Source organism: Ranitomeya imitator, chromosome 2 (assembly GCF_032444005.1).
Source record: "Ranitomeya imitator isolate aRanImi1 chromosome 2, aRanImi1.pri, whole genome shotgun sequence".
Classification (NCBI taxonomy): Eukaryota; Metazoa; Chordata; class Amphibia; order Anura; family Dendrobatidae; genus Ranitomeya; species Ranitomeya imitator.
This window is the reverse complement of record NC_091283.1, coordinates 67,563,135-67,589,682: the sequence shown is the minus strand read 5'-3', so window position 1 is coordinate 67,589,682 and position 26,548 is coordinate 67,563,135. Positions and strand designations below refer to the sequence as shown.

General features: G+C 47.8%; 1 protein-coding gene across 4 annotated transcripts in view; it reads left to right on the top strand.

The window, feature by feature from the left end:
- Nucleotides 1-12,733: 12,733 nt before the first annotated feature.
- LRCH2 (leucine rich repeats and calponin homology domain containing 2) overlaps nucleotides 12,734-26,548 on the top strand; it is a 106,289-nt gene continuing 92,474 nt past the window's right edge. For 2 of the 4 annotated variants that reach the window (XM_069746909.1, XM_069746907.1), the window contains exon 1: nucleotides 12,744-13,111. In XM_069746909.1, the coding sequence (XP_069603010.1) occupies nucleotides 12,802-13,111 (310 nt within the window). In that variant the 5' untranslated portion in view covers nucleotides 12,744-12,801. Of the gene's footprint in view, nucleotides 13,112-26,548 lie in introns of all 4 variants that reach the window. The other 2 variants (XM_069746906.1, XM_069746908.1) reach the window with 2 other exon arrangements.

Here is a 26,548-nt window from a genome sequence, read left to right as displayed (position 1 = left end):
CAGTACCACTCCTCCTGTATATATACACTGCACAGTACCACTCCTCCTGTATATATATACTGCACAGTACCACTGCCCCTGTATATATATACACTGCACAGTACCATCACTGCCCTGTATATATATACTGCACAGTACCACTCCTCCTGTGTATATATACACCACACAGTACCACTCCTCCTGTATATATACACTGCACAGTACCACTGCCCCTGTATATATATACACTGCACAGTACCATCACTGCCCTGTATATATATACTGCACAGTACCACTCCTCCTGTGTATATATACACCACACAGTACCACTCCTCCTGTGTATATATACACCACACAGTACCACTCCTCCTGTATATATACACTGCACAGTACCGCTCCTCCTGTATATATACACTGCACAGTACCACTCCTCCTGTATATATACACTGCACAGTACCACTCCTCCTGTATATATACACTGCACAGTACCACTCCTCCTGTATATATATACTGCACAGTACCACTGCCCCTGTATATATATACACTGCACAGTACCATCACTGCCCTGTATATATATACTGCACAGTACCACTCCTCCTGTGTATATATACACCACACAGTACCACTCCTCCTGTATATATACACTGCACAGTACCACTGCCCCTGTATATATATACACTGCACAGTACCATCACTGCCCTGTATATATATACTGCACAGTACCACTCCTCCTGTGTATATATACACCACACAGTACCACTCCTCCTGTGTATATATACACCACACAGTACCACTCCTCCTGTATATATACACTGCACAGTACCGCTCCTCCTGTATATATACACTGCACAGTACCACTCCTCCTGTATATATACACCACACAGTACCACTCCTCCTGTATATATATACTGCACAGTACCACTGCCCCTGTATATATATACACTGCACAGTACCATCACTGCCCTGTATATATATACTGCACAGTACCACTCCTCCTGTGTATATATACACCACACAGTACCACTCCTCCTGTGTATATATACACCACACAGTACCACTCCTCCTGTATATATACACTGCACAGTACCGCTCCTCCTGTATATATACACTGCACAGTACCACTCCTCCTGTATATATACACTGCACAGTACCACTCCTCCTGTATATATACACTGCACAGTACCACTCCTCCTGTATATATACACTGCACAGTACCACTCCTCCTGTATATATACACTGCACAGTACCACTCCTCCTGTATATATACACTGCACAGTACCACTCCTCCTGTATATATACACTGCACAGTACCACTCCTCCTGTATATATACACTGCACCGTACCACTCCTCCTGTCCTGTATATATACACTGCACAGTACCGCCCCTCCTGTCCTGTATATATACACTGCACAGTACCACTCCTCCTGTCCTGTATATATACACTGCACAGTACCACTCCTCCTGTCCTGTATATATACACTGCACAGTACCACTCCTCCTGTCCTGTATATATACACTGCACAGTACCACTCCTCCTGTCCTGTATATATACACTGCAGAATTTGCAATAGCTGTCACTCATATAAGAAGTGAAATCTGGCATTGGACTATACCTAGATTTCTCTGCCGTATCTGGGCATCATGAATCGTGGTATGTGTTAAAGGGGGGGGGGGGACCCACTGAGACTCTTTTGCCCGGGGCCCTCAAAAACCTGGAGCCGGCCCTGGGGGTGGGTCACCGGGCTGCGGCCGGCGCTGCAGCTGTTTAACGCTATTGACGTGTGGGCCCGCGCCCGCACGTCAATAGTTAACAGCCGCCAGCCAATCTGAGGCTGGCAGCTGACGTCAGTCCCAGTGTGCATGTCGCCGGCGTCTGACATCATTGTCAGTCGCCGGCGAGTGCACGTTTCAGCTGCGTGGAGAGAGCAGGAGCGCGGTCAGGTAAGCAGAACTTGGTTATTTTTGCAGTCCCGATCATGTGATGGTAACATTCACCGGCGAAACAATTAAAGTTCTACATCTGAGGTCTTATTCCTGCTGGGGGGGGGGGGGGGCGCCAAGCTCGGGACCAGCCCCGGGCGGCAAAAGCTCTAGCTACGCCTCTGTACCCGGTTATTTTCTTCTTTAGCTTTGTAATGTAGAAGGTGATTCCTTGATATTCTGGTGGCTCTTGTGATCTGGTTTTCAATTGTTCTTGGATGGTAGCCCTGGTTCAAAAAGGTCTTTCTGAGGCGACCAAGGTGTTCATCCCTATCCATTGGGTTGGAACATATACGATTGTATCTGATGGCTTGGCTGTAGACAATAGAGTTATTTATGTGTTTTGGATGGAAACTGTCCCATTTAAGGTATGTTGGACGGTCGATTGACTTCTGATACAGGGAGAAGTGGTTTTAGTTCCATAAAGATGCGGTACATTCTGGTATCCCTGTATCAGAAGCCAATCGACCGTCCAACATACCTTAAATGGGAATTTAAGAAAGACAGAAGAATCTGGGAATATAAACTGATGACGACCTTTGACACTCTCACTGAAGGAATGAATGTGTCACACGGATTTATGTCTTTTTACATCAACTAAGGAACTTGCCCCTCAGACCATGTGGGGTCATCACAACAGAGACCCTAATCACAGGACAATAAAACAATCCTTATCTAAGAACTGGCCCAATATTTATGGACGTAACTGTTTATCACACATGGTAATTCTGCTTCATGTCACGTGGCTTATCCATGTTTTTTTTCCCTTTTTTTTTTCTATACTAAGTTGTGCATAAATATGTGATTCTTCAGAATCACATATTTGTTTTAGTCTTTGCCTGATGAAGAGACGTATGTAGTCTCGAAAGCTTGCAATTTGTTACCATCTTTTCAGTTAGCCATTAAAAGGTATCAACCACTGAGGACTCTCAATTCTAAATATTTTTCTATCTACTGGCTAACACGGTACCAAGATATATTTCTTTCCTGTACGTAAATAAAAATGAACATTTAACTTTTTTTCACAAAAAATTTACTTCAGCTCCAATTTGTTTTATTTCACTAAGGGTAACAGGAGAAATTGGACCCCAAAAGTTGTTGCACAATTTGTCCTGAGTACGCTGATACCCGATATGTGGGGGTAAACCACTGTTTGGGCGCATGGCAGAACTCAGAAGCAAAGGAGCGCCATTTGACTTTTCAATGCAAAATTGACTGGAATTGAGATGGGACGCCATGTTGTGTTTGGAGACCCCCTGATGTGCCTAAACATTGAAACCCCCCACAAGTGACACCATTTTGGAAAGTAGACCCCCTAAGGAACTTATCTAGATGTGTGGTGAGCACTTTGACCCACCAAGTGCTTCACAGAAGTTTATAATGTAGAGCCGTAAAAATAAAAATCATATTTTTTCACAAAAATGATCTTTTCGCCCCCAATTTTTTATTTTCTCAAGGGTATGAGAAGAAATTGGACCCCAAAAGTTTATGTACAACTTATCCTGAGTACGCTGATACCCCATATGTGGGGGTAAACCACTGTTTGGGTGCATGGGAGAGCTCGGAAGGGAAGGAGCACTGTTTTACTTTTCAACGCAGAATTGGCTGGAATTGAGATCGGACGCCATGCCGCGTTTGGAGAGCCCCTGATGTGCCTAAACAGTGGAAGCCCCCAATTCTAACTGAAACCCTAATCCAAACACATCCCTAACCCTAATCCAAATGGTAACCCTAACCACACCCCTAACCTTGACACACCCCTAACCCTAATCCCAACCCTATTCCCAACCGTAAATGTAATCCTAACCCCTAACTCTAACTTTAGCCCCAACCCTAACTTTAGCCCCAACCCTAACTGTAGCCTTAACCTTAGCCCCAACCCTAGCCCCAACCCTAGCCCTAACCCTAGCCCTAACCCTAGCCCTAACCCTAACCCTAGCCCTAACCCTAGCCCTAACCCTAACCCCAGCCCTAACCCTAATGGGAAAATGGAAATAAATACATTTTTTTAAATTTTTTTATTTTTCCCTAACTAAGGGGGTGATGAAGGATGAAGGGGGGTTTGATTTACTTTTATAGCGGGTTTTTTAGTGGATTTTTATGATTGGCAGCCGTCACACACTGAAAGGCGCTTTTTATTGCAAAAAATATTTTTTGCGTTACCACATTTTGAGAGCTATAATTTTTCCCTATTTTGGTCCACAGAGTCAAGTGAGGTCTTGTTTTTTGCGGGATGAGTTGACGTTTTTATTGATAACATTTTCGGGCACATGACATTTTTTGATCGCTTTTTATTCCGATTTTTGTGAGGCAGAATGACCAAAAACCAGCTATTCATGAATTTCTTTTGGGGGAGGCGTTTATACCGTTCTGCGTTTGGTAAAATTGATAAAGCAGTTTTATTCTTCGGGTCAGTACGATTACAGCGATATCTCATTTATATCATTTTTTTATGTTTTGGTGCTTTTATACGATAAAAGCTATTTTATAGAAAAAATAATTATTTTTGCATTGCTTTGTTCTGAGACTATAACTTTTTTATTTTTTTAACAATCCACGCAAAGAAAAAATAAAAGTGGCACTCACCCTGGTGTTGCTGAAAAATAGTGTCCTTTATTCAGAAAACGAATGAACAGACATAAAATGGAGAGGCGGCTGGTAGAAGTTTAGGGTGCGGGAGGGAAGAAAAGGACGACGCCCGTTTCGCGCTTATGTTGGACCCGTAAAAGCGCATAAGCACGAAACGGCCGTCGTCCTTTTCTTCCCTCCCGCACCCTAAACTTCTACCAGCCGCCTCTCCATTTTATGTCTGTTCATTCGTTTTCTGAATAAAGGACACTATTTTTCAGCAACACCAGGGTGAGTGCCACTTTTATATTTTCTTTGCGTGGATTGTTACAATACCTTGTGGTTGAGCACCACCCATAAGTTGCTGCTTCAGTTTTGTGCCATATATGTCTTAAATAGAATCCTACGCTTAAGAGTGAATTGTCTGCTTTAAAGCCGCCTACTTTCAGCTCTTTTTTATTTTTTTGCTGATGATGCTGTATTGCAGCTTGCTTTTTGCGGGACAAGATAACGTTTCCAGCGGTACCTTGGTTATTTATATCCGTCTTTTTTTTTATCGTGTGTTATTCCACTTTTTTGATAATAAAGCGTTGTTTTTTGCCTCGTTTTTTTTTTTTTTTTTCACTGAAGGGGTTAACTAGTGGGACAGTTTTATAGGTCGGGTCGTTACGGATGCGGCAATACTAAATATGTGTACTTTTATTGTTTTTTTTATTTAGATAAAGAAATGTATTTATAGGAACAATATATATATTTTTTTAGGATTTTTTTTTACACGTGAATATTTTTTTTTTTACACTATAACATTGCCCCGGGGGGGGGGGAGCTTCATGCTATAGTGTAAGATCACTGATCTGACACTTTGCTGTGCACTGTGTCAGATCAGCGATCTGACGTGCACTCCTGGAGGCTTCCCGGCGCCTGCTCTGAGCAGGCGCAGTGAAGCCACCTCCCTGCAGGATCCGGATGCCGTGGCCATCTTGGATCGGGGCCTGCTGCAGGGAGGAAGGAGGTAGGAGACCCTCGGAGCAACGCGATCACATCGCGTTGTTCCGGGGGTCTCAGGGGAGCCCGCAGGGAGCCCCCTCCCTGCCCGATGCTTCCCTATACCGCCAGAACACTGCGATCATGTTTGATTGTAGTGTGCCGGGGGGTAATGTGCGGTCCGTGACAGCTCCTGGCACATAGTGCCGGATGTCAGCTGCGATAGTCAGCTGACACCCGGCCGCGATCGGCGCGCTCCCCCCGTGAGCGTGGCCGATCGCATATGACGTACTATCCCGTTGGTGGTCATACGGGCCCACCTCGACGGGATAGTACGTCTAATGTCAGAAAGGGGTTAAAATGGAGGACATGGCAGCAGGTTTATTCGTTCTCTACTGATAATTTCCTGATGATATTACAGTAAGTGATACATCACTGAAATCAGTGTCTCTGTCTCTACATTATAATGCTCACAGATTAGGTAACAGATTCCCCTTAAATACTTTTTGCTTTGGATTTCCTTTTTTTTAGGCTTCAGAACTGCTTGGGATCTTGCATTAAACTTCTACTGAGAGCTAAATAATGGGTTTCTAGAATCAGTAATCTATTTTACTCTCAGATGATGTAGCTAAGACATGCTGACAGATTATAGAGATGATTAACAGCAACCTGATGTGGGGGCAGAGACCCTGATTCCAGCGATGACACATTGCAGGAGTGGGCATATGATTGGTGCAATCTTCACAGCGGCCTGTTGGTAATGGGACCCATTTCCACCTCCAAAGTAGCAAGAAGCTTCTGCCATAGACACATTATTGGACTTTAAGGGGCCCATTTACTGTTCTTGAACTGGCGCCCTATTTTGTCTGTGTCCGCCGGTGACGCAGTGTATTATTCTGGTCATTCTAATTATTAGTATGCGTTATTATGGAAATTAGATCCAGGATAAATATATAGAAAAAGGTAATAGGCCTGGCAGTAGTGGGGTACTGGCGCAGAAGGCTCGCCGGTGACGTAGAGAAGAGAGGGTTAACATGGTAACGTACTATCTCCTAGCACATAAAAAATTCCTGATGAAATGACATCTGTTTCTAAGCGATTTTCAGAATAATTTACCGCTATTATACAATCTGGATGAATGCAATTTGAATATTGCACAACGGATCGGATAAGCTAGTATTAAGTATAAGTGTGTTGGCATAGCAACAGCGTGAGCTATATATTCCATGAGAACATGGACCCGGCCTGGTAGCTGATCCTGTGTCATTCTTACCGTACGAGTGCATATAGCAGCACTCCTCAAGGATCATTCTCACATTTTTAGGCCCCGATTCACCAGTCTTTGTCAGGATTTTGACCTAAAACTGCATGGTTGGCACAAAACTTTGTGACTATTGGTGTTTTTTATGCCAGACCCAGCCTTCTCTATATACTCTTTGCAGAGGTGGGATGGGGCATTGTCAAATGCATCATCATTATTCCAATAAATGGCGGCCATTACGACAGAAATGTACTCCAGTAGTGAACAGCGGCTGAAAGATACGACAAATTCATTACGAGGCTTAAAAATTTTACACATCTTACTCCAGAGGACCTGCCATCAAGATTGCCGTACAAAACGCCAGTTTTAAACAATCGTGCTGTCACATATCCCTCCGTGCTGCCACTATTTTATCGCGTACCCACTCTCAGCACACGACTTGGGGTTGCGCCTGCAAGGGTTAATCTATCTCCTCTCTCTCAATCCAGCATTCAACCTCTGTCCTATGCTGTAATGGGAGCATAAATCACACACCGACCCAGGCCACACACCCGGTCATACACGCTGCCACCACTCAATGAACACACGGGAGATGAGTCTCGGAAATATTACTACTACTGTCTACCACTCCTAAGGATCAAACAGTTTAAGGCTATGGATTCTTTAGAACATACAAGGTTCAACTTGTTAAAGTTTTATGCTTTAATACAAAAAGAAAAAAAAAACACAAAAATGTTGCTTAACTTGAGTTGGTACACATGCAGAAGTTAAACACATGTTCAAACTGGTCACAAAACATTAAAACCTACAAGAGAAAAGAGTAAGCAAAAACCCTGATATAACTAAGTAAAAAAGCAAAAGTGCATTTAAATAACACAGAGTTTCAGTAATACTGTTTTTTGATAAAACAAATAGCACACAAGCCATCCCACTGCGTCAAGGTAACTCTGATCGGGACAGTCCTACACTGTCTAATATTAAAACCTTACCATGTGTCAATGTTGACCTCAGTGTGAATAAGTGCAGACAAAAAAGACTGGGCCCAACCAGTGAAACACCAGACTGCCCTTTTTGTCTGCCCTTATTCACCCTGAGGTCAACATTGACACATGGCAAGGTTTTAATATTAGACAGTGTAGGACTGTCTCGATCAGAGTTACCTTGACGCAGTGTGATGGCTTGTGTGCTATTTTTTTTTAATCAAAAAACAGTATTACTAAAAACTCTGTGTTATTTAAATGCACTTTTGCTTTTTTACTTAGTTACATCAGGGTTTTTGCTTACTTTAATACAAAAAGGTACAGTGCTTACAGTAAAGCAAAAAGGTATAAAAAAATGGTGATAAAAAGACATACAACTATACAAAACAGTTATCAAAATAAACAGGAGAAAACTTACAGAAATCCAACTTTGTAGTCTGCTTTCTGCTCCCTGGGGGGGATGAATATGGACTGGAACACATCAGCTTCGGCTGCCCCTCAATCTGTGAAACCCCCTTTGAGTGTAGGTCTAATTTATAGAGTCACCCTGGAGGTCAGATTTCTAGACCAGCCTCTCATGTTGATATTATAATTGCTTGTCTCTGATTGGACCATGGCCCCTCCACCAAGGAATATATTATTTTCTTCTGGGATTCCCTGTGTAAAAGTTTCTCACAGATAGATAGTGTCAAGCTGTAATTGACATCTCTCTTCAAAAGAGCCGAAGGTGTGAAGCGCTTCCTCTCCTTCCTGGTCCTTAGCTAGGCCCCCTGGCGAGATTGGAGACAGAAGGCTGCTTTCTCAGGATAATACAGATTAACACCTTGGTGAGACCTGCAGCCTTCAGGGCAGATGCTAAATCACTGGAAGTCACACAATCATACCTATACACATTTCACTACACGGGGCCTTACAGTACAAATTCCCATAAAGGAGTAGCAAACATTTACCTCAGCAAAACTGGGAATAGCTCTGGATTGCGGTGTATTAGGTCTCCTCACATTAGGACAGATTCACAAGGCTGGGATTCGCGGTCAGTGCTTAAAACTACGATGCACAAACTGGTCACAGGTCTCCTGACCTAAATTAGGCAGCCTAATGGCCACATACAAGGCTATAGAAATCAAGAAAGGAGGCCCATGACCAGGACGTACGCCGTGGTACGAGCCCTAATCACAAACCTCTGGATTGGGCCTAATGTCGACAGGCATTCTATTAGATTCTGCCTATTAGACCCCCATTACCATGACACCCTAGTGATGAAGAGGCAGGGGTCAATGGGCTGACAGAAGAAATACCTTCCCTCTGTCTAACCACCTACAAGCCGTGGCTGCTACTGACCTCAACATTAAAGTGTTTCACTGTGTTATCGCTGATCCCTGCAGTTTCAACAGGAGCCTATGTATATTAGTTGGGGCTACTGGTGCTGATCACATGGCCATAGATACAGTACATGCCCAAATAACATGACATAGTAAATCTGTCCGTCATGGAGCTCTTAAAAAGAGTTGTGCAGTTTACATAGAATTTAAAGGTTTAAAGAGTCATAGAATCATAGAATATTAGAGTTGGAAGGGACCTCCAGGGTCATCATGTCCAACCCCCTGCTCAATGCAGGATTCACAAAACCATCTCAGACAGATGTCTGTCCAGCCTCTGTTTGAAGACTTCCATTGAAGGAGAACTCACCACCTCTCGTGGCAGCCTGTTCCACTCATTGATCACCTCCACTGTAAAAAGTTGTTAACAATATCTAATCTGTATCTTCTCCCTTTCAGTTTCAATCCATTAATCCATATACTGAAGAGAAGGGTGGCACTCACCGTTTCTAAAATCCAATCTTTATTGTGACAAATTAAAACATCTTCAGCACTTCCCAGTACCACCAGGACACGCAAGGGAGCGCGAAATGGCTGTCTTCCGATTTTTTCTTCCCCTTCTACCCCCCCCGCTAAAGATGTTTTAATTTGTCACAATAAAGACTGGATTTTAGAAACCGTGAGTGCCACCCTTTCTATTCTTCAGTATATGGATTTATGCAATTGTTTATATGGGTTGGCACAAATGAATCCGAAAGGGCGGTGTATTTGACGAGGTAATCACACGCAGTGGATATATGGGCTCAGGTGTTGCAACGGTACAGGATTTTCTCCTCTATAATATTGATTCAGTTTCATTCCATTGCTTTTCGTGTTTCCGTGTGCCAATTAGAATAAGGATGATCCCTCTACACTGTGGCAGCCCTTCAGATATTTGTGACAGCTATTATGTCTCTTCTTAGCCTTCTTTTTGCAAGCTAAACAATCCCAGATCTTTTAACCATTCCTCGTAGGACATACTTTGCAGTCCGCTCACCATCCTGGTAGCTCTTCTCTGAACTTGATCCAGTTTTTCAATGTATTTTTTTAAAATGTGGTGCCCAGAACTGGACACAGTATTCCAGACCTGACCAAGGAGAAGTAGGGGGGATAATTACATCATGTGATATTCTATGCTTCTTTTAATACATCCCAGGATGGTGCTCGCCTTTTTTGCTGCTGCATAACACTGTTGACTCATGTGCAGTCTGTGATCTATTCGTTTATCCATGAGTCTGTCTCATCTTGTACGTTTACAGCATATCTCATCTACGGGCTATGCCATAAATGTCTAATAGACGTGGATTCCACACCTAGGACCAGCATATCTACATATGTCAGGAACAGGTCCTGATGAGCCCGAGTGTCAGTGGAGAGGTGTGTTGTGCATGCATGGTTTGCTCCATTCATTTGTATAGGAATTGGCTCTGGAATTCTCCTAACTCTCATACAACTGAATAGAGAACCATGCATTCAAGGCCACCTCTCCATCTCTCTATGGTCCAGGCTGAGGACCACTGATGAATGAGCTGCGGCGGGCGCAGCATCATTGACCAGTGGTGACATCATCGAGGTTACCGCCAGTCAGTGAGGCTGCGTCCCCAGCAGGCCTGAACTGCGGTGACCTCAGCACCATGGGAAAAAGACAAGATGAGGTCACCGCAGTTCAAGCTCAGTGTCTTCACAGAAGATCACTGTGAGATTTTATTTTTGAACTGCGGTGACCTCATCACTGCCTTTTTTCAGTGGTACTGAGGTCTCTGCAGTTCAGCCCTGATGGGATCGCAGCCTCACTGACCGACGGTAACCACGATGATGTCACTGCTGATCAACGACGCTCGAAGCAGATCAATCGCCAGTGGTTCTCAGCCTGGACGGTGTCAAGATTATTTATCCCCCAGGCATGGATTATGGCGTGGGACAGAATGATGTAGAGGTGAGGGATATGGTTGTTTTTTATTTTTGTTTTATTACAGGAGAATGAGGGCTTTGGTGGAATTAGGCGTTACGTGAGTATAACTGTGTTTGGTATTTTTAAATAAAAATGAAAAACTGTGTTTAGTCTTATTTCTAATAAAAGACTTTATTCTGGCTGTGTATTTACCAAGTAACTATAGCATTAGTAATGGATAGGTGTCTTATAGACGACTCTCCATCACTAACCCATGAGCTTGATGTCACCAGACAATACAAAGCTGACATCAACCCCACAAATATGACCCCGCTTGCCACAGGGCAGGTGGGAAGAGCCGGGCAAAGCACCAGAATTGGTGCATCTAATAGATGTGCATTTTCTGGGCAGCTGCGGGCTGCTATTTTTACGCTGGGGGGGCCTATATCAATGGCCCATTACCAGCCTGAGAATACCAACCCTCAGCTGTAAGCTTTAGCAAGGCTGGTTGTCAAAAATGGGGAGGAAAACACGCCATTTGTTTTAATTATTTTTTTAAATAATAAAAAAAACAGTGCGGGGACCCCTTTATTTTTGATAACCAGCCTTGCTGAAGCTGACAGTTGAGGGTTGCAGCCCCCAGCTGTGAGTTTTGCCTGGCTGGTTATAGAAAATAGAGGGGAACCCATGCCGGATTTTTTTTTTTTTATTATTATTTATTTACAGCACAGGAGTCAGTTGATGAATACTCCCATCAGCGGATCCTGCTGTCACTGTTATTAGTGCCAGCAGGTGTAGGCTGATGGGAGTAATAGTCCCATCAGCAGACACCTGCTCTCATTGATATCAGTTGAATATAACTCTCATCATTCTCCCCTGCTCGCGCTGATCGCCAGCAGAGCAGGGGAGAATGATGAGAGCGGTCTGCAGCACCCGGCGTCGGGGAACAGCGCTTACTGTACCGCTGCTTCTCAGGCACCGGGCAGTGTCACAAGAATGACATCCCTGTGCATCATCCGTGCTGCTGGTAAATAACGGACACGTCTGCGTGTTTTGCCCACGGACACATGGAAACACACTGACATGTGCACAGACCCATTCATTTGAATGGGTGTACGTGTGTCAGTGACTCCGGTACGTGTGAAAACTGTCAGTACAAGTACCGGAGACGCGGACGCGTGAAAGAGGCCTTCCAAAGTTTTTTTTTCAGACGCTAAAATAATAATAAAAATATACACGTTTGTTATTGCCTTAATCGTACTGTTCTGGAGAATCCTGTGTCCTCGGTATTTTTAGGGCCACAACGAACACCAGAAAAAATAATAGTAGAATATTTTTATGCTTTTTCGGTACCTAGTAAAAGGGACGGTGCCATTCACAGCTACAACAAGCCGGCTTGTTAAAAAAAAGTTATGGCTCTTGGAAGGAAGAAAATGTAAGCGCAAAAATAAAAAATGTCAGGGCCTGAAGAGGTTAAAGCTGACTGGCCCCTTGTCCTGCCAGTATCACCCACATACCCCCTCTGGTATGGCAGGACATGGCACAGCCCCAGTGTTCCTGCATTTATCCGCCGGTGCTGCGCTCAGGAGCGGCTCTGCCCCCGCTGCTCATTATCTGCCCCCAGAGCTGCACTTCTGTTTTGGTTTCGCCTTCCGCCGCGCACAGGTTTCAGTAACGCCTCCCCATCGCATCTCCCCTGTTGGTACAGCCCCCTCTATCAGCGGCTACTGCGCCTGCGCACAGAGACGAGCAAGCACTTGCTAACGGTGTCATTATAGCAGGGCTATTCCTTGGCAGAAATGGCGGCGAGTCAGACGGCGGTGGCTGCTGCCGCTGCGGGGGGCCCCGGTGGGCAGAGCGGAGGAGGAGGCACTGGAGGAGGGAGTGTTGTGAGTACGACCGCCGCGGTGTGCCCGGGCTCGCTGTCCATGTTCCCCAGCTTCCCCAATGGACCGCACTGGAGCACGGGGACCCTGCACCAGCACACGGTGAGGAGCCTGGACCGGGCGCTGGAGGAGGCGGGGACGTCCGGGATCCTGAACCTGAGCGGCCGCAAGCTGAGAGACTTCCCGGGTACCGGCTACGACCTGACGGACACCACACAAGCAGGTGCGGCCATTGTCACCGGTCTGTACACAGTGATCAGCTGGGGCCCCAGGGGCGGCACATAGACGATGCTGGCCCACGGGAGACCTAGCTGGGGTCCCAGAGGCGGCACATAGACGATGCTGGCCGACGGGAGACCTAGCTGGGGCCCCAGGGGCGGCACATAGGCAATGCTGGCCCACGGGAGACCTAGCTGGGGCCCCAGGGGCGGCACATAGACGATGCTGGCCCACGGGAGACCTAGCTGGGCCCCGGAGGCGGCACATAGACGATGCTGGCCCACGGGAGACCTAGCTGGGGCCCCAGGGGCGGCACATAGACGATGCTGGCCCGCGGGAGACCTAGCTGGGGCCCCAGGGGCGGCACATAGACGATGCTGGCCCACGGGAGATCTAGCTGGGGCCCCAGGGGCGGCACATAGACGATGCTGGCCCACGGGAGACCTAGCTGGGGCCCCGGAGGCGGCACATAGGCAATGCTGGCCCGCGGGAGACCTAGCTGGCCCGCGGGAGACCTAGCTGGGCCCCGGAGGCGGCACATAGACGATGCTGGCCCACGGGAGACCTAGCTGGGGCCCCAGAGGCGGCACATAGACGATGCTGGCCCACGGGAGACCTAGCTGGGGCCCCAGGGGCGGCACATAGACGATGCTGGCCCACGGGAGATCTAGCTGGGGCCCCAGGGGCGGCACATAGACGATGCTGGCCCACGGGAGACCTAGCTGGGGCCCCGGAGGCGGCACATAGGCAATGCTGGCCCGCGGGAGACCTAGCTGGCCCGCGGGAGACCTAGCTGGGCCCCGGAGGCGGCACATAGACGATGCTGGCCCACGGGAGACCTAGCTGGGGCCCCAGAGGCGGCACATAGACGATGCTGGCCGACGGGAGACCTAGCTGGGGCCCCAGGGGCGGCACATAGACGATGCTGGCCCACGGGAGACCTAGCTGGGGACCCAGAGGCGGCACATAGACGATGCTGGCCCACGGGAGACCTAGCTGGGGCCCCAGGGGCGGCACATAGACGATGCTGGCCCACGGGAGACCTAGCTGGGGCCCCGGAGGCGGCACATAGACGATGCTGGCCCACGGGAGACCTAGCTGGGGCCCCGGAGGCGGCACATAGACGATGCTGGCCGACGGGAGACCTAGCTGGGGCCCCGGAGGCGGCACATAGACGATGCTGGCCGACGGGAGACCTAGCTGGGGCCCCAGAGGCGGCACATAGACGATGCTGGCCGACGGGAGACCTAGCTGGGGCCCCAGAGGCGGCACATAGACGATGCTGGCCCACGGGAGACCTAGCTGGGCCCCGGAGGCGGCACATAGACGATGCTGGCCGACGGGAGACCTAGCTGGGGCCCCAGAGGCGGCACATAGACGATGCTGGCCGACGGGAGACCTAGCTGGGGCCCCAGAGGCGGCACATAGACGATGCTGGCCGACGGGAGACCTAGCTGGGGCCCCAGAGGCGGCACATAGACGATGCTGGCCCACGGGAGACCTAGCTGGGCCCCGGAGGCGGCACATAGACGATGCTGGCCGACGGGAGACCTAGCTGGGGCCCCAGAGGCGGCACATAGACGATGCTGGCCGACGGGAGACCTAGCTGGGGCCCCAGAGGCGGCACATAGACGATGCTGGCCGACGGGAGACCTAGCTGGGGACCCAGGGGCGGCACATAGACGATGCTGGCCCACGGGAGACCTAGCTGGGGTACCAGAGGCGGCACATAGACGATGCTGGCCCACGGGAGACCTAGCTGGCCACTAGGCATGGGGTCACCGCTCCCGTAGTGCTAGTATAGCGGTGTGATGGTGCCGGTAACGTGACCCGTCTGTCAGGCGGTGTTGTGTGGCTGTGGTGGTGCCGGTAACGTGACCTGTCTGCCAGACGGTGCTGGTGTTGTGTGGATGTGATGGTGCCGGTAACGTGACCTGTCTGCCAGAAGGTGCGGGTGTTGTGTGGATGTGATGGTGCCGGTAACATGACCTGTCTGCCAGATGGTGCGGGTGTTGTGTGGATGTGATGGTGCCGGTAACGTGACCTGTCTGCCAGATGGTGCGGGTGTTGTGTGGATGTGATGGTGCCGGTAACGTGACCTGTCTGCCAGACGGTGCGGGGGTTGTGTGGCTGTGGTGGTGCCGGTAACGTGACCTGTCTGCCAGACGGTGCGGGGGTTGTGTGGCTCTGTTGGTGCCGGTAACGTGACCCATCTGTCAGGCGGTGTTGTGTGGATGTGATGGTGCCGGTAACGTGACCTGTCTGCCAGATGGTGCGGGTGTTGTGTGGCTGTGATGGTGCCGGTAACGTGACCTGTCTGCCAGACGGTGCTGGTGTTGTGTGGATGTGATGGTGCCAGTAACGTGACCTGTCTGCCAGAAGGTGCGGGTGTTGTGTGGATGTGATGGTGCCGGTAACGTGACCTGTCTGCCAGACGGTGCGGGGGTTGTGTGGCTGTGGTGGTGCCGGTAACGTGACCCGTCTGTCAGGGGGTGCGGGGGTTGTGTGGCTCTGTTGGTGCCGGTAACGTGACCCATCTGTCAGGCGGTGTTGTGTGGATGTGATGGTGCCGGTAACGTGACCTGTCTGCCAGATGGTGCGGGTGTTGTGTGGCTGTGATGGTGCCGGTAACGTGACCTGTCTGCCAGACGGTGCTGGTGTTGTGTGGATGTGATGGTGCCAGTAACGTGACCTGTCTGCCAGAAGGTGCGGGTGTTGTGTGGATGTGATGGTGCCGGTAACGTGACCTGTCTGCCAGACGGTGCGGGGGTTGTGTGGCTGTGGTGGTGCCGGTAACGTGACCCGTCTGTCAGGGGGTGCGGGAGTTGTGTGGCTCTGTTGGTGCCGGTAACGTGACCCATCTGTCAGGCGGTGTTGTGTGGCTGTGATGGTGCCGGTAACGTGACCTGTCTGCCAGATGGTGCGGGTGTTGTGTGGATGTGATGGTGCCGGTAACGTGACCTGTCTGCCAGACGGTGCGGGGGTTGTGTGGATGTGATGGTGCCGGTAACGTGACCTGTCTGCCAGACGGTGCGGGGGTTGTGTGGCTGTGGTGGTGCCGGTAACGTGACCCGTCTGTCAGGAGGTGCGGGGGTTGCGTGGCTCTGTTGGTGCCGGTAACATGACCCATCTGTCAGGCGGTGTTGTGTGGATGTGATGGTGCCGGTAACGTGACCTGTCTGCCAGACGGTGCTGGTGTTGTGTGGCTGTGGTGGTGCCGGTAACGTGACCTGTCTGCCAGATGGTGCGGGTGTTGTGTGGCTGTGATGGTGCCGGTAACGTGACCTGTCTGCCAGGCGGTGCTGGTGTTGTGTGGCTGTGGTGGTGCCGGTAACGTGACCTGTCTGCCAGGCGGTGCGGGTGTTGTGTGGCTGTGGTGGTACCGGTAACGTGACCTGTCTGCCAGGGGGTGCGGGTGTTGTGTGGCTGTGGTGGTACCGGTAACGTGACCTGTCTGTCAGGGGGTGCGGGTGTTGTGTGGCTGTGGTGGTACCGGTAACGTGACCTGTCTGTCAGGGGGTGCGGGTGTTGTGTGGATGTGATGGTGCCAGTAATGTGACCCGTCTGTCAGGCGGTGTGGGTGTTTGTATGGATATGCCAGTAACATGACTGACCTGTATGGCGGTGCTGGTAATGTGACCCTAATGTGAGTTGGTGCAGGTGTTATACATGGATACGCTGTAAATACCAGGTTTCTGTAATTGCTGTGATGTGTGATCTGGCGGAGAACATTGTACTTGTGCTGATGCCTCCATTTGTTCTTTGTTTCCTCCAACAATGTGATGTTATGATTTTTGGAAAGAGGAATGTGACCCGGGGAGCCCAGTTGTACATGCATAGCGGTGGTAACAAGTAAGGCCATGTAACAGGCGGTGGTGGTATTCTGTAACGAGGAAGGCAGTGTAACTGGCAGTGGTGGTTTGTCGTGAGGAAGGCTGTGTAACAGGCAGTGGTGATGGTCTTCTGTCATGAGGAAGGCCGGGTAACGGGTGGAGGTAGCCTTCTGTCATAGGGAAGGCCGGCTAGTAGATGGCGGCTTTCTTCTGTCATGGGGAAGGCTGTGCATCAAGCGGCAGTGGTGGTCTTCTGTCATGGGAAGGTCGGGTAGTGTGGCACCAGTAGCCGCCTTCTTCTGTCATTGGGAAGGCCAGGGAACAGGTGGTGGCGGCCTTCTTCTTCTGTCATAGGGAATGCTGGGTAACACTCGGTGATGGTGGCCTTCTTCTGTCATGGGGATGGTTGGGTATTAGGCGGTGGTGGCGGCCTTCTTCTGTCATGGGGAAGGTCGGCTAACAGGCGGTGGTGGCGGCCTTCTGTCAAGGTGAAGGTTGGGTATCAGGCAGTGGTGGCAGCCTTCTTCTGTCTTGGCGAAGTTTGGGTATCAGGTCTTGGTGACGTGGCCTTCTTCTGTCAAGGTGAAGGCTGGATATCAGGCAGTGGTGGCGGAGTTCTTCTGTCATAGTGAAGGCTGGATCTCAGGCAGTGGTGGCGGACTTCTGTCATGGTGAAGGCCGGCTAACAGGCAGTGGTGGCGGCCTTCTTCTGTCATGGAGAAGGTCGGGTATCAGACGGTGGTGGCGGTGGCCTTCTGTCATGGAGAAGGTCGGCTAACAGGCGGTGGTGGTGGCCTTCTTCTGTCATGGCGAAGGTCGGGTATCAGGCGGTGGTGGCAGTCTTCTTCTGTCATGGTGAAGGCCGGCTAAAAGGCAGTGGTGGCGGCCTTCTTCTGTCATGGGGAAGGGTGAAGGCCGGCTAAAAAGCAGTGGTGGCGGCCTTCTTCTGTCATGGGGAAGGCTAGGTATCAGGCAGTGGTGGCGGCCTTCTTCTGTCTTGGCGAAGTTTGGGTATCAGGTGGTGGTGGCGGCGGCCTTCTTCTGTCATGGTGAAGGTTGGGTATCAGGCAGTGGTGGCGGCCTTCTTCTGTCTTGGCAAAGTTTGGGTATCAGGTCTTGGTGACGTGGCCTTCTTCTGTCATGGTGAAGGCTGGAGATTAGGCAGTGGTATCCGTCTGTAGTGAGGTAGGCCTGTTACTAGGCAGTACTAGTTTTTTATCATGGGGAGGCCATGTAACCGGTAGCGGTCTGTTACTATGAAGGGCATATAACAGGCATTGGTATCATTGTGTTATGAGAAACCTATACAAAATGTGGTGGTCTTTGATTAGGACCCCCTACAACTCCAGCCTGTCTTATCATCTGACACCACAGTATTGATGTAGCACTGATATTACAGGAGGCTGCGCAGGATACTTTTTAACCAGCTGTTATTACTCTCGCTTTCACCATGCGCCTGTCCAGCATCTTCTAAACTGTAGGTTCCAGTACATCTAGACAGCAGTCGTCATGATGGGGTAGAGAATTGTGACTTGGGAATAATACACGGAATTTGCTGGAATGGTTAGTGGCCCTAAAGAGGGCCCAGCTTGTCCACGCCTGAGGCTATGTTCACACGTTCCTGATTTCCCTCCTTTTTTTCAGGACTAAAAACCGCAGCTCTTGGCAGAAAACGCAGGTCCTTTTTTTTTATGCGGTTTTCTATGCAGAGTCTGTGTGTTTTCTAGGAAGTTTTTTAGGGTTAAAATGGCTGAACATACCCTACCCCTAACCCTACCCCTAACCCTACCCTTATTCTAACCTTCGTGGGAAAAAAAAAAAAAATTCTTAATTTTTTTATTGTCCCTACCTATGGGGGTGACAAAGGGGGGGGGGTCATTTACTATTTTTTTTATTTTGATCACTGAGATGTTATATCTCAGTGATCAAAATGCACTTTGTAACAAATCTGTCGGCCATTTTGGAAGATGGCGGCGCCCAGGGAGAAGACGGCCGGACGGACACCGGGAGGCCGGGTAAGTATAAGGGGGGGAGATGAGGGCACGGGGGGCGTCGGAGCACGGGGGGGTGGCATCGGAGCATGGGGGGGTGGGATTGGGGCACGGGGGGGCAGCCACACTGCAGCGGTTCTGCACCACAAACCGCAGAAAACCCGCAGATATTTTTTTCATCTGCGGGTTTGACCTCACAATGGAGGTCTATGGGTGCAGAACCGCTGCAGTTCCGCAAAAAGAAGTGACATGGTACTTCTTTTTTACCGCGGCTATTCAGTGCGGCTTTTTTCGCGATTTTCCGCAATGTGGGCACAGCAGTTCCTGTTTTCCATAGGGTACATTGTACTGTACCCTGCATGGAAAACAGCTGCGGACCCGCAGCGGGAAAATCGCGGCGATTCCGCATGAAAAAAAGGATGGTGTGAACATGGCCTTACATGGACAGAGCATTGACTTAATAGCTGTCATGTGTGGCCTTCACAGGACCCTGTCACAATAAAAAACTGTTGTCTGTGTAGGTGAGGTGAGCGGCCAAATATGTCATTTTATATTGGGCCCCCTACTGCCCAACAGCTTTCATTATATGGCCGAGCGTAGGAGTCCTGGATTTACAGTATCCAAATATAAAGTATATTTTTTGGATCTGCGTCTTTCACCTATGCAGAAATTGCAGTGGTTTGTGAAGGATCTCCTTGATAATTTAGGGACTCCAAACTATATCACTAAAACAATGGAGTTATCAACAGCCAATCAGTTTTATTTTTGCAACTTTTGAGTTGTTCTTTTTGGGAATCTTATTTATATTCTTTGTAAGATGGATACAAATTTCATCCATCCAGTTGCACAGCTTCTATATACTGCCTGTACTACAGATGATCACTCTGTGGGAATGCTCCCCACTTACTGTACATAGTGGGGTCCGTCCCAGTAATCCCCCTATAGCTCTTGTACCTTTAGGGCTGATTCTCCATCATTGTTATCGGTGCATTCTTCCCAATTACTACATTCCCGAGAGTACAGCTATGTCACAGGATATCCCTTCTGGTATCTTGCCCTGGGAAATACTAGCACTTATTTCATGTACTAGTTTTCTTTGTCAGGAAGCCCCCTCCCTACTTTTATTACTTTAACCCTGCGGGGGGACATACACATATAAACTGACTTAACTCTTTTGAAAAGCACAAGCAATATACAATGACATGTTTTACAGTACGTGAACATGCGTATGTGAGGGTCCAATGATAAATCATAGCGTTAGAATATTTACTTGTATGACACCAATGTTCACAAACTGTATGATCTCGCCGATCGCTGAACTATTAGTCACTTTTATCTTGTGAACTATATGAAGGGAAAAAAAATAGTGTGCATTCTTCATAGGCATTAATATGGAGAACCCCATTCTCTTTGCAACAATAACAGCTTCCGCTCCTCTGGGAAGGTTTCTACCAGATTAACTGATGTTAAAGGGAACCTGTCACCCTGTTTTTTCAGTAGGAGATAAAAATACCGTTAAATAGGGCCTGAGCTGTGCTTTACAATAGGGTATTTTTTGTCCCCTGATTCCCCACCTATGCTGCCGAAATACCTTACAAAAGTGTCCTTTTTCGCCTGTCAATCAGGCTGGTCAAGTCAGATGGGCGTGGTCATTCTCCCCCACATCTTGCTTATGTTCCCGTTGGTGGCGTAGTGCTTCTCGCATGCGCAAGTGCCGAATGCACTGCGCAGCTGTAGAAAAAGAGCACGCTCGCCGCTATTCAGCGGTTTCTCGGCGGGCGCGGCCATCTTCCTGAGGCCGCGCGTGCGCAGATGGAGTCTCCTGCTTCCCGGGGCTTCAAGAAAATGGCCGCGGGATGCCGCGCGTGCGCAGATGGACATCGCGGCGGCCATTTTCCTGAAGCCGAGATTCGAGCTCCCAGTGTACCGTTTCTGTGCTGGAGGTCCTATTGATGGACCCAAAGTGGTAACCAAGTAATAAATGTTGTTCATGGGCAAATTCCTCTAATATTCTGTCTGCACTTTCTGTATTGGGCTCTGATCTTATTCACAATCCTTTTCATTCAGTAAAGGAACTTTGCAGTGCGTGTATGTATGGATACACACACACACACACACACACACACACACACACACACACACACACACACACACACACACACACACACACACACACACGCCCACACACACCCCGTTGCCTGGGCATAGTAAATGCCTGTGGTTAGTTATAGCACCTCACTTCTCTTCTTTTCCCATCACGCCTCTCATTTTCCCAATCACATCTTTCATTTTCTCCCTCACTCCTCTCATTCCCCCCTAACACTTGTCATTTTGACCTCACATCTGTCATTTTCCGATCACTCCACTATTTTCCCTCACTCCTCTCATTTTGCACTCACACCTTTTAATTTTCATCTCGCACCTCTCATTTTTACCTCGCCCCTGTATATACTGTCATCTCCCTTATATATAGTATGTACCTGTATGTCATGTGTATAGTATACTAGATGGTGGCCCGATTCTAATGTATCGGGTATTCTAGAATATGTAGGTAGTATATAGCACAGGCTGCATACTATATTGCACAGTGACGTAGTATATAACACAACCGACGTAGTATATAACATGGCTACGTAGTATGTAACAGTCACGTAGTATATTGCACAATCACATAGTATACTGCACAGCCACGTAGTATATAACAGTCACATAGTGTATTGCACAGCTATGTAGTATATTGGTCAGAGACTTAGTGTATAGCTACGTAGTATATTGCACAGCTACGTAGTATATTGCACAGCTACGTAGTATAAAACACAGCCACGTAGTTTATTGGACAGTCACGTTGTATATTGCCCAGCTACATAGTCTATAGCACAGAGATGTAGTATATTGCACAGCCCACGCAGTATGTAACACAGCCCACATAGTATATAGCAATGTGGGCACTATATGCGTGGTTAAAAAGACTTAAAATAAAAAATAAACATGTACTCACCTTCTGTAGTCCTGTCGCCTGTGTGCTGTGCACACGGCAGCTTCCGGTTCCAGGGTTGGTATGAGAGCAGGACCTGTGATGACGGCGCGGTCACATGACCGTGACGTCATGGCAGGTCCTTCTCGCATAGCATCCTTGGCACCGGAACCTGCCACTTGCACTGCCGAGGACAGCGCGCCACGTTGGAAGGTGAGAATAACCTTTTTTTTTTTTTTTTTTTTTTTTTATTATTATTATTATTATTTGTAACATTAGATCTTTTTACTATTGATGCTGCATACGCTGCATCAATAGTAAAAAGTTGGTCACACAGGGTTAATAGCTGCGTAACCGGAGTGCGTTACACCAAGCTCAGGTAACGCTGGCATTAACCCTGTGTGAGCGCGTAGCGCTGACTGCAGGGCACTAAAGCAGCGGCCATTTCGCTGCCAGACCATGGCCGTCGCTGATTGGTCGTGGCAAATCAGCGACTTGGATTTCCATGACAGACAGAGGCCGCGACCAATGAATATCCGTGACAGACAGAAAGACAGACAGACGGAAGTGACCCTTAGACAATCATAGTAGATATCTGTATGTCATCTCCTCCTGTATATAGTATGTACCTGTATGTCATCTCCTCCTGTATATAGTATATATCTGTCATCTCCTTTATATAGTATGCACCTGTCATCTCTCCTGTATATAGTATATACCTGTGTCATCTCCCCTGTATATGGTATATACCTGTATGTCATCTCCTCCTGTATATACTATATACCTGTATGTCATCTCCTTCTGTATATAGTATATACCTGTATGTCATCTCCTCCTGTATATAGTATATACCTGTATGTCATCTCCCCTGTATATAGTATATACCTGTGTCATCTCCTGTATATATGTGTCATCTCCTCCTGTATATAGTATATATTTGTGTCATCTCCTCCTGTATATAGTATATACCTGTGTGTCTTCTCTCCTGTATATAGTATATACCTGTGTGTCATCTCCCCTGTATATAGTATATACCTGTGTCATCTCCTGTATATATGTCATCTCCTCCTGTATATAGTATATATCTGTCATCTCCTCCTGTATATAGTATATACCTGTGTCTTCTCTCCTGTATATAGTATATACCTGTGTGTCATCTCCCCTGTATATAGTATATACCTGTGTGTCATCTCCTCCTGTATTAGACCTCGTTCACACGTTATTTGCTCAGTATTTTTACCTCAGTATATGTAAGCTAAATTGGCAGCCTGATAAATCCCCAGCCAACAGGAAGCCCTCCCCCTGGCAGAATATATTAGCTCACACATAATAGACAGGTCATGTGACTGACCGCTGACGTATTTCCTATATGGTACATGTGTTGCTCTTTTAGTTTGTCTGCTTATTAATCAGATTTTTTTTTTTTGAAGGATAATACCAGACTTGTGTGTGTTTTAGGGCGAGTTTCATGCGTCAAGTTGTGTGTGTCGAGTTGCATGTGACAGGTTAGTGTAACAAGTTGTGTGGCGCGTTTTGAGTATGTGCAAGTTTTGTGTGAGGCAACTTTTGCATGTGTTGCAACTTTTGTGCATGTGGCAATTTTTCCGCGTGTGCAAGTTTTGCGTGTGGCGAGTTTTCCATTAGGTGAGTCTTGAGCGGCGACTTTTGTGTTTCGACTTTTATGTGGCGAGGTTGGTGTATGTGTGGTGAAATGTGCGCTGAGGGTGATATGTGTTCAAGCACGTGGCAGTGTGTGGCGCATTTTGTGTGTGTGTTCCTATCCCCGTGTGTTGTGAGTATCCCATGTCGGGGCCCCACCTTAGCAACTGTACGGTATATACTCTTTGGCGCCATCGCTCTTGTTCACATCTGGCAGCTGTCAATTTGCCTCCAACACTTTTCCTTTCACTTTTTCCCCATTATGTAGATAGGAGCAAAATTGTTTGGTGAATTGGAACGCGTGGGGTTAAAATTTTGCCTCACAACATAACCTATGACGCTCTCGGGGTCCAGACGTGTGACTGTGCAAAATTTTGTGGCTGTAGCTGCGACGCTGTCAGAAATAATAAGACCCCGCAAGAATGGTGAATGAGCGTCATATCTGTCATGGTTAGGAACTGGGCCATCATAGTTTTGTGAACGGAGCCTACTCCCCTGCAAGTGTTCAAGTAAAAAGGTATAATTGGTCCACAGTGCACTTAACCCAAATACGCGCCCATAGCCTTCTACTGGTCTGTTCTGTATCTTCATTGTGCCTCTGATTTTACATGGAAGCACTAGAATAAAAAGGCTTTATGCCATATTACAGAAGTTTTGCAGCTTTGACCTTGTCTTGAAATGCGTGCAGTGTTCAGGAGCCGTGCTTTGTCCACAATTCCTCATTCTTCCTTCCCCTTTAACAGCCGCTGCCATGTTTACCCTACTCCTGTATCTTCCCCCCCCATAAAAGACAAAGAGCTGATCAGCTGCTCACATCTATAAAGCTGCTCATCCTGAGGTGTCTGGTTCACGAACATAAAGTGCCATGGAACCCTTGAGAACAATTTATTTATTTTTTTGTTTTTTATGTGCAGCTATATCTAAAGTATAGAGACATCTCTTCTTTTAACCATTTTTTTTTCTTTCCCTTCACGTTGCAGTGGGCTGGATGCATTTCTGGCAGGGTCGTCTTCTCCTACGAGAATCAATCCAGAGCCGCTCCGTGCTTGGTTGCCTCTATTGCTGTGTCGGCAGGTGCTTTGCCGTTGAATAGTCATCTGCCCCTTTAATTCATTTCCAGCTGTCTGTGTCGGCGCTGTCTATTGGTTTCTGCGCTGTTCAGTCTTGCAAATCATGTGCGAGGGAATAAGAATTCCATTCACAGCATCGCTCCCTGACAAATGAGGACGGGTGATGTAGATACAGTAAGACGCCTGCGATAAGTGATGGGTACAAAGCACAAAGGGCTCTGATGTTCCCGGCCTATCGCTCGTTATATTTGTGTCGTTACCTTCCCCTTCATATTTAGGGGTTGTCTTCCCTTCCCCTGTCCCTGTAGTCATGTACACGCACCTCCATCTAGTTCTGTTTTCTGACTGTGGTGTTCTAGTCGCCCATATGAGTGTTTTCCAACCACTTCCATGTTTCTTGGCCCGCACGAGGCGCCTTTGTTACTGGAGGCAGGGGTATATTTATGGCCTTTGTGGAATTCCAAAGAGATGGATTTTATTGGATGGGGCCTGGCAATTGCTGGTGCTGGTTTTTTTTTTTTCTTTAAGAGCATTAGTGTCATGAAATTTACATCCTAGTTTATTATTTAGCTTTATATTAAGCCAAGTGTAATTATACCTAAAATAATAGTGGGGGATTGGGAACCGGAAGTCGGGAGAGATCTGCTATGTGGACGGCACATTAGCCTGTGTCATGTATGCATTCATGAAAGGCCAGTTAAAGGGAACCTGTCACCCACCCCTGGCGTTTCTAACTAAAAGAGCCATCTTGTGCAGCACTAATGCTGCATTCTGTCAAGGTGGCTCTTTTATTTGGGGTCCCTTCTAATGCTGCAATATTCGTTTTTTTAATTTGCTTGCAATACCTGTAGTCTGTCCGGGGGGCATGTCTTCCCCCCCCCCCCCCCCCGGACATAAACGCCTCCCAGCCATCACTCAGCCCCTCCGTGCGCCGCCTTCTGTGCCTTCATTAATGTCCCCGGCGCCTGCGCTGTAAATTCCCATCATGTGATGCGCGTTGAAGGGCAGCGCAAATTGCGCTTGCCCGAAAAAGGAACTTACAGCGCAGGCACTGGGGACGTTAATGAAGGCCACTCTTCCATAAATGCCAGATTTGTGCAGTGTACGACTGATTGTTGTCCTATGGTAGATCTCTGCAGTTCATCCAGAGTGATCATGGGCCTCTTGGCTGCATCTCTGATCAGTCTTCTCCTTGTTTGAGATGAAAGTTTAGAGGGACGGCCGGGTGTTGATAGATTTGCAGTGGTATGATACTCCTTCCATTTCAATATGATCTCTTGCACAGTGCTCCTTGGGATGTTTAAAGTTTTGGAAATCATTTTGTATCCAAATCCGGGTTTCAACTTCTCCACAACAGTATCACGGACCTGTCTGTTGTGTTCCTTGGTCTTCATGATTCTCTTTGTGCTTCATCAGAATCCTGAGACTATCACAGAGCAGGTGCATTTATACGGAGACTTGATTACACACAGGTGGATTATATTCATCATCATTAGGCATTTAGGACAACATTGGATCATTCAGAGATCCGCAGTGATCTACTGGACTGAGTTTGCTTCACTGAAAGTAAAGGGGCCGAATAATATTGCACGCTCCACTTTTCAGTGTTTGAATTTCCACAAAAATTTAAAATAACCAATACATTTCATTCAACTTCACATTTGTGTTCCACTTGTTGTTTCTTCACAAAAAATTTACTTTTGATATCTTTATTTGAAGCATGATATGTGGGAAAAGGTTGAAAAGTTCAAGGGGGCCGAATACTTTCGAAGGCACTGTAACACACAATCCAGATTAACAAAACATTACATTACATAACATAGGCACTACTATCTGATGGTTTCTAACCTGTTGTGCACGATCCTCCCTTTATGCACTGTATCACTTCTATCATTCCATTCACCAATATGAGGA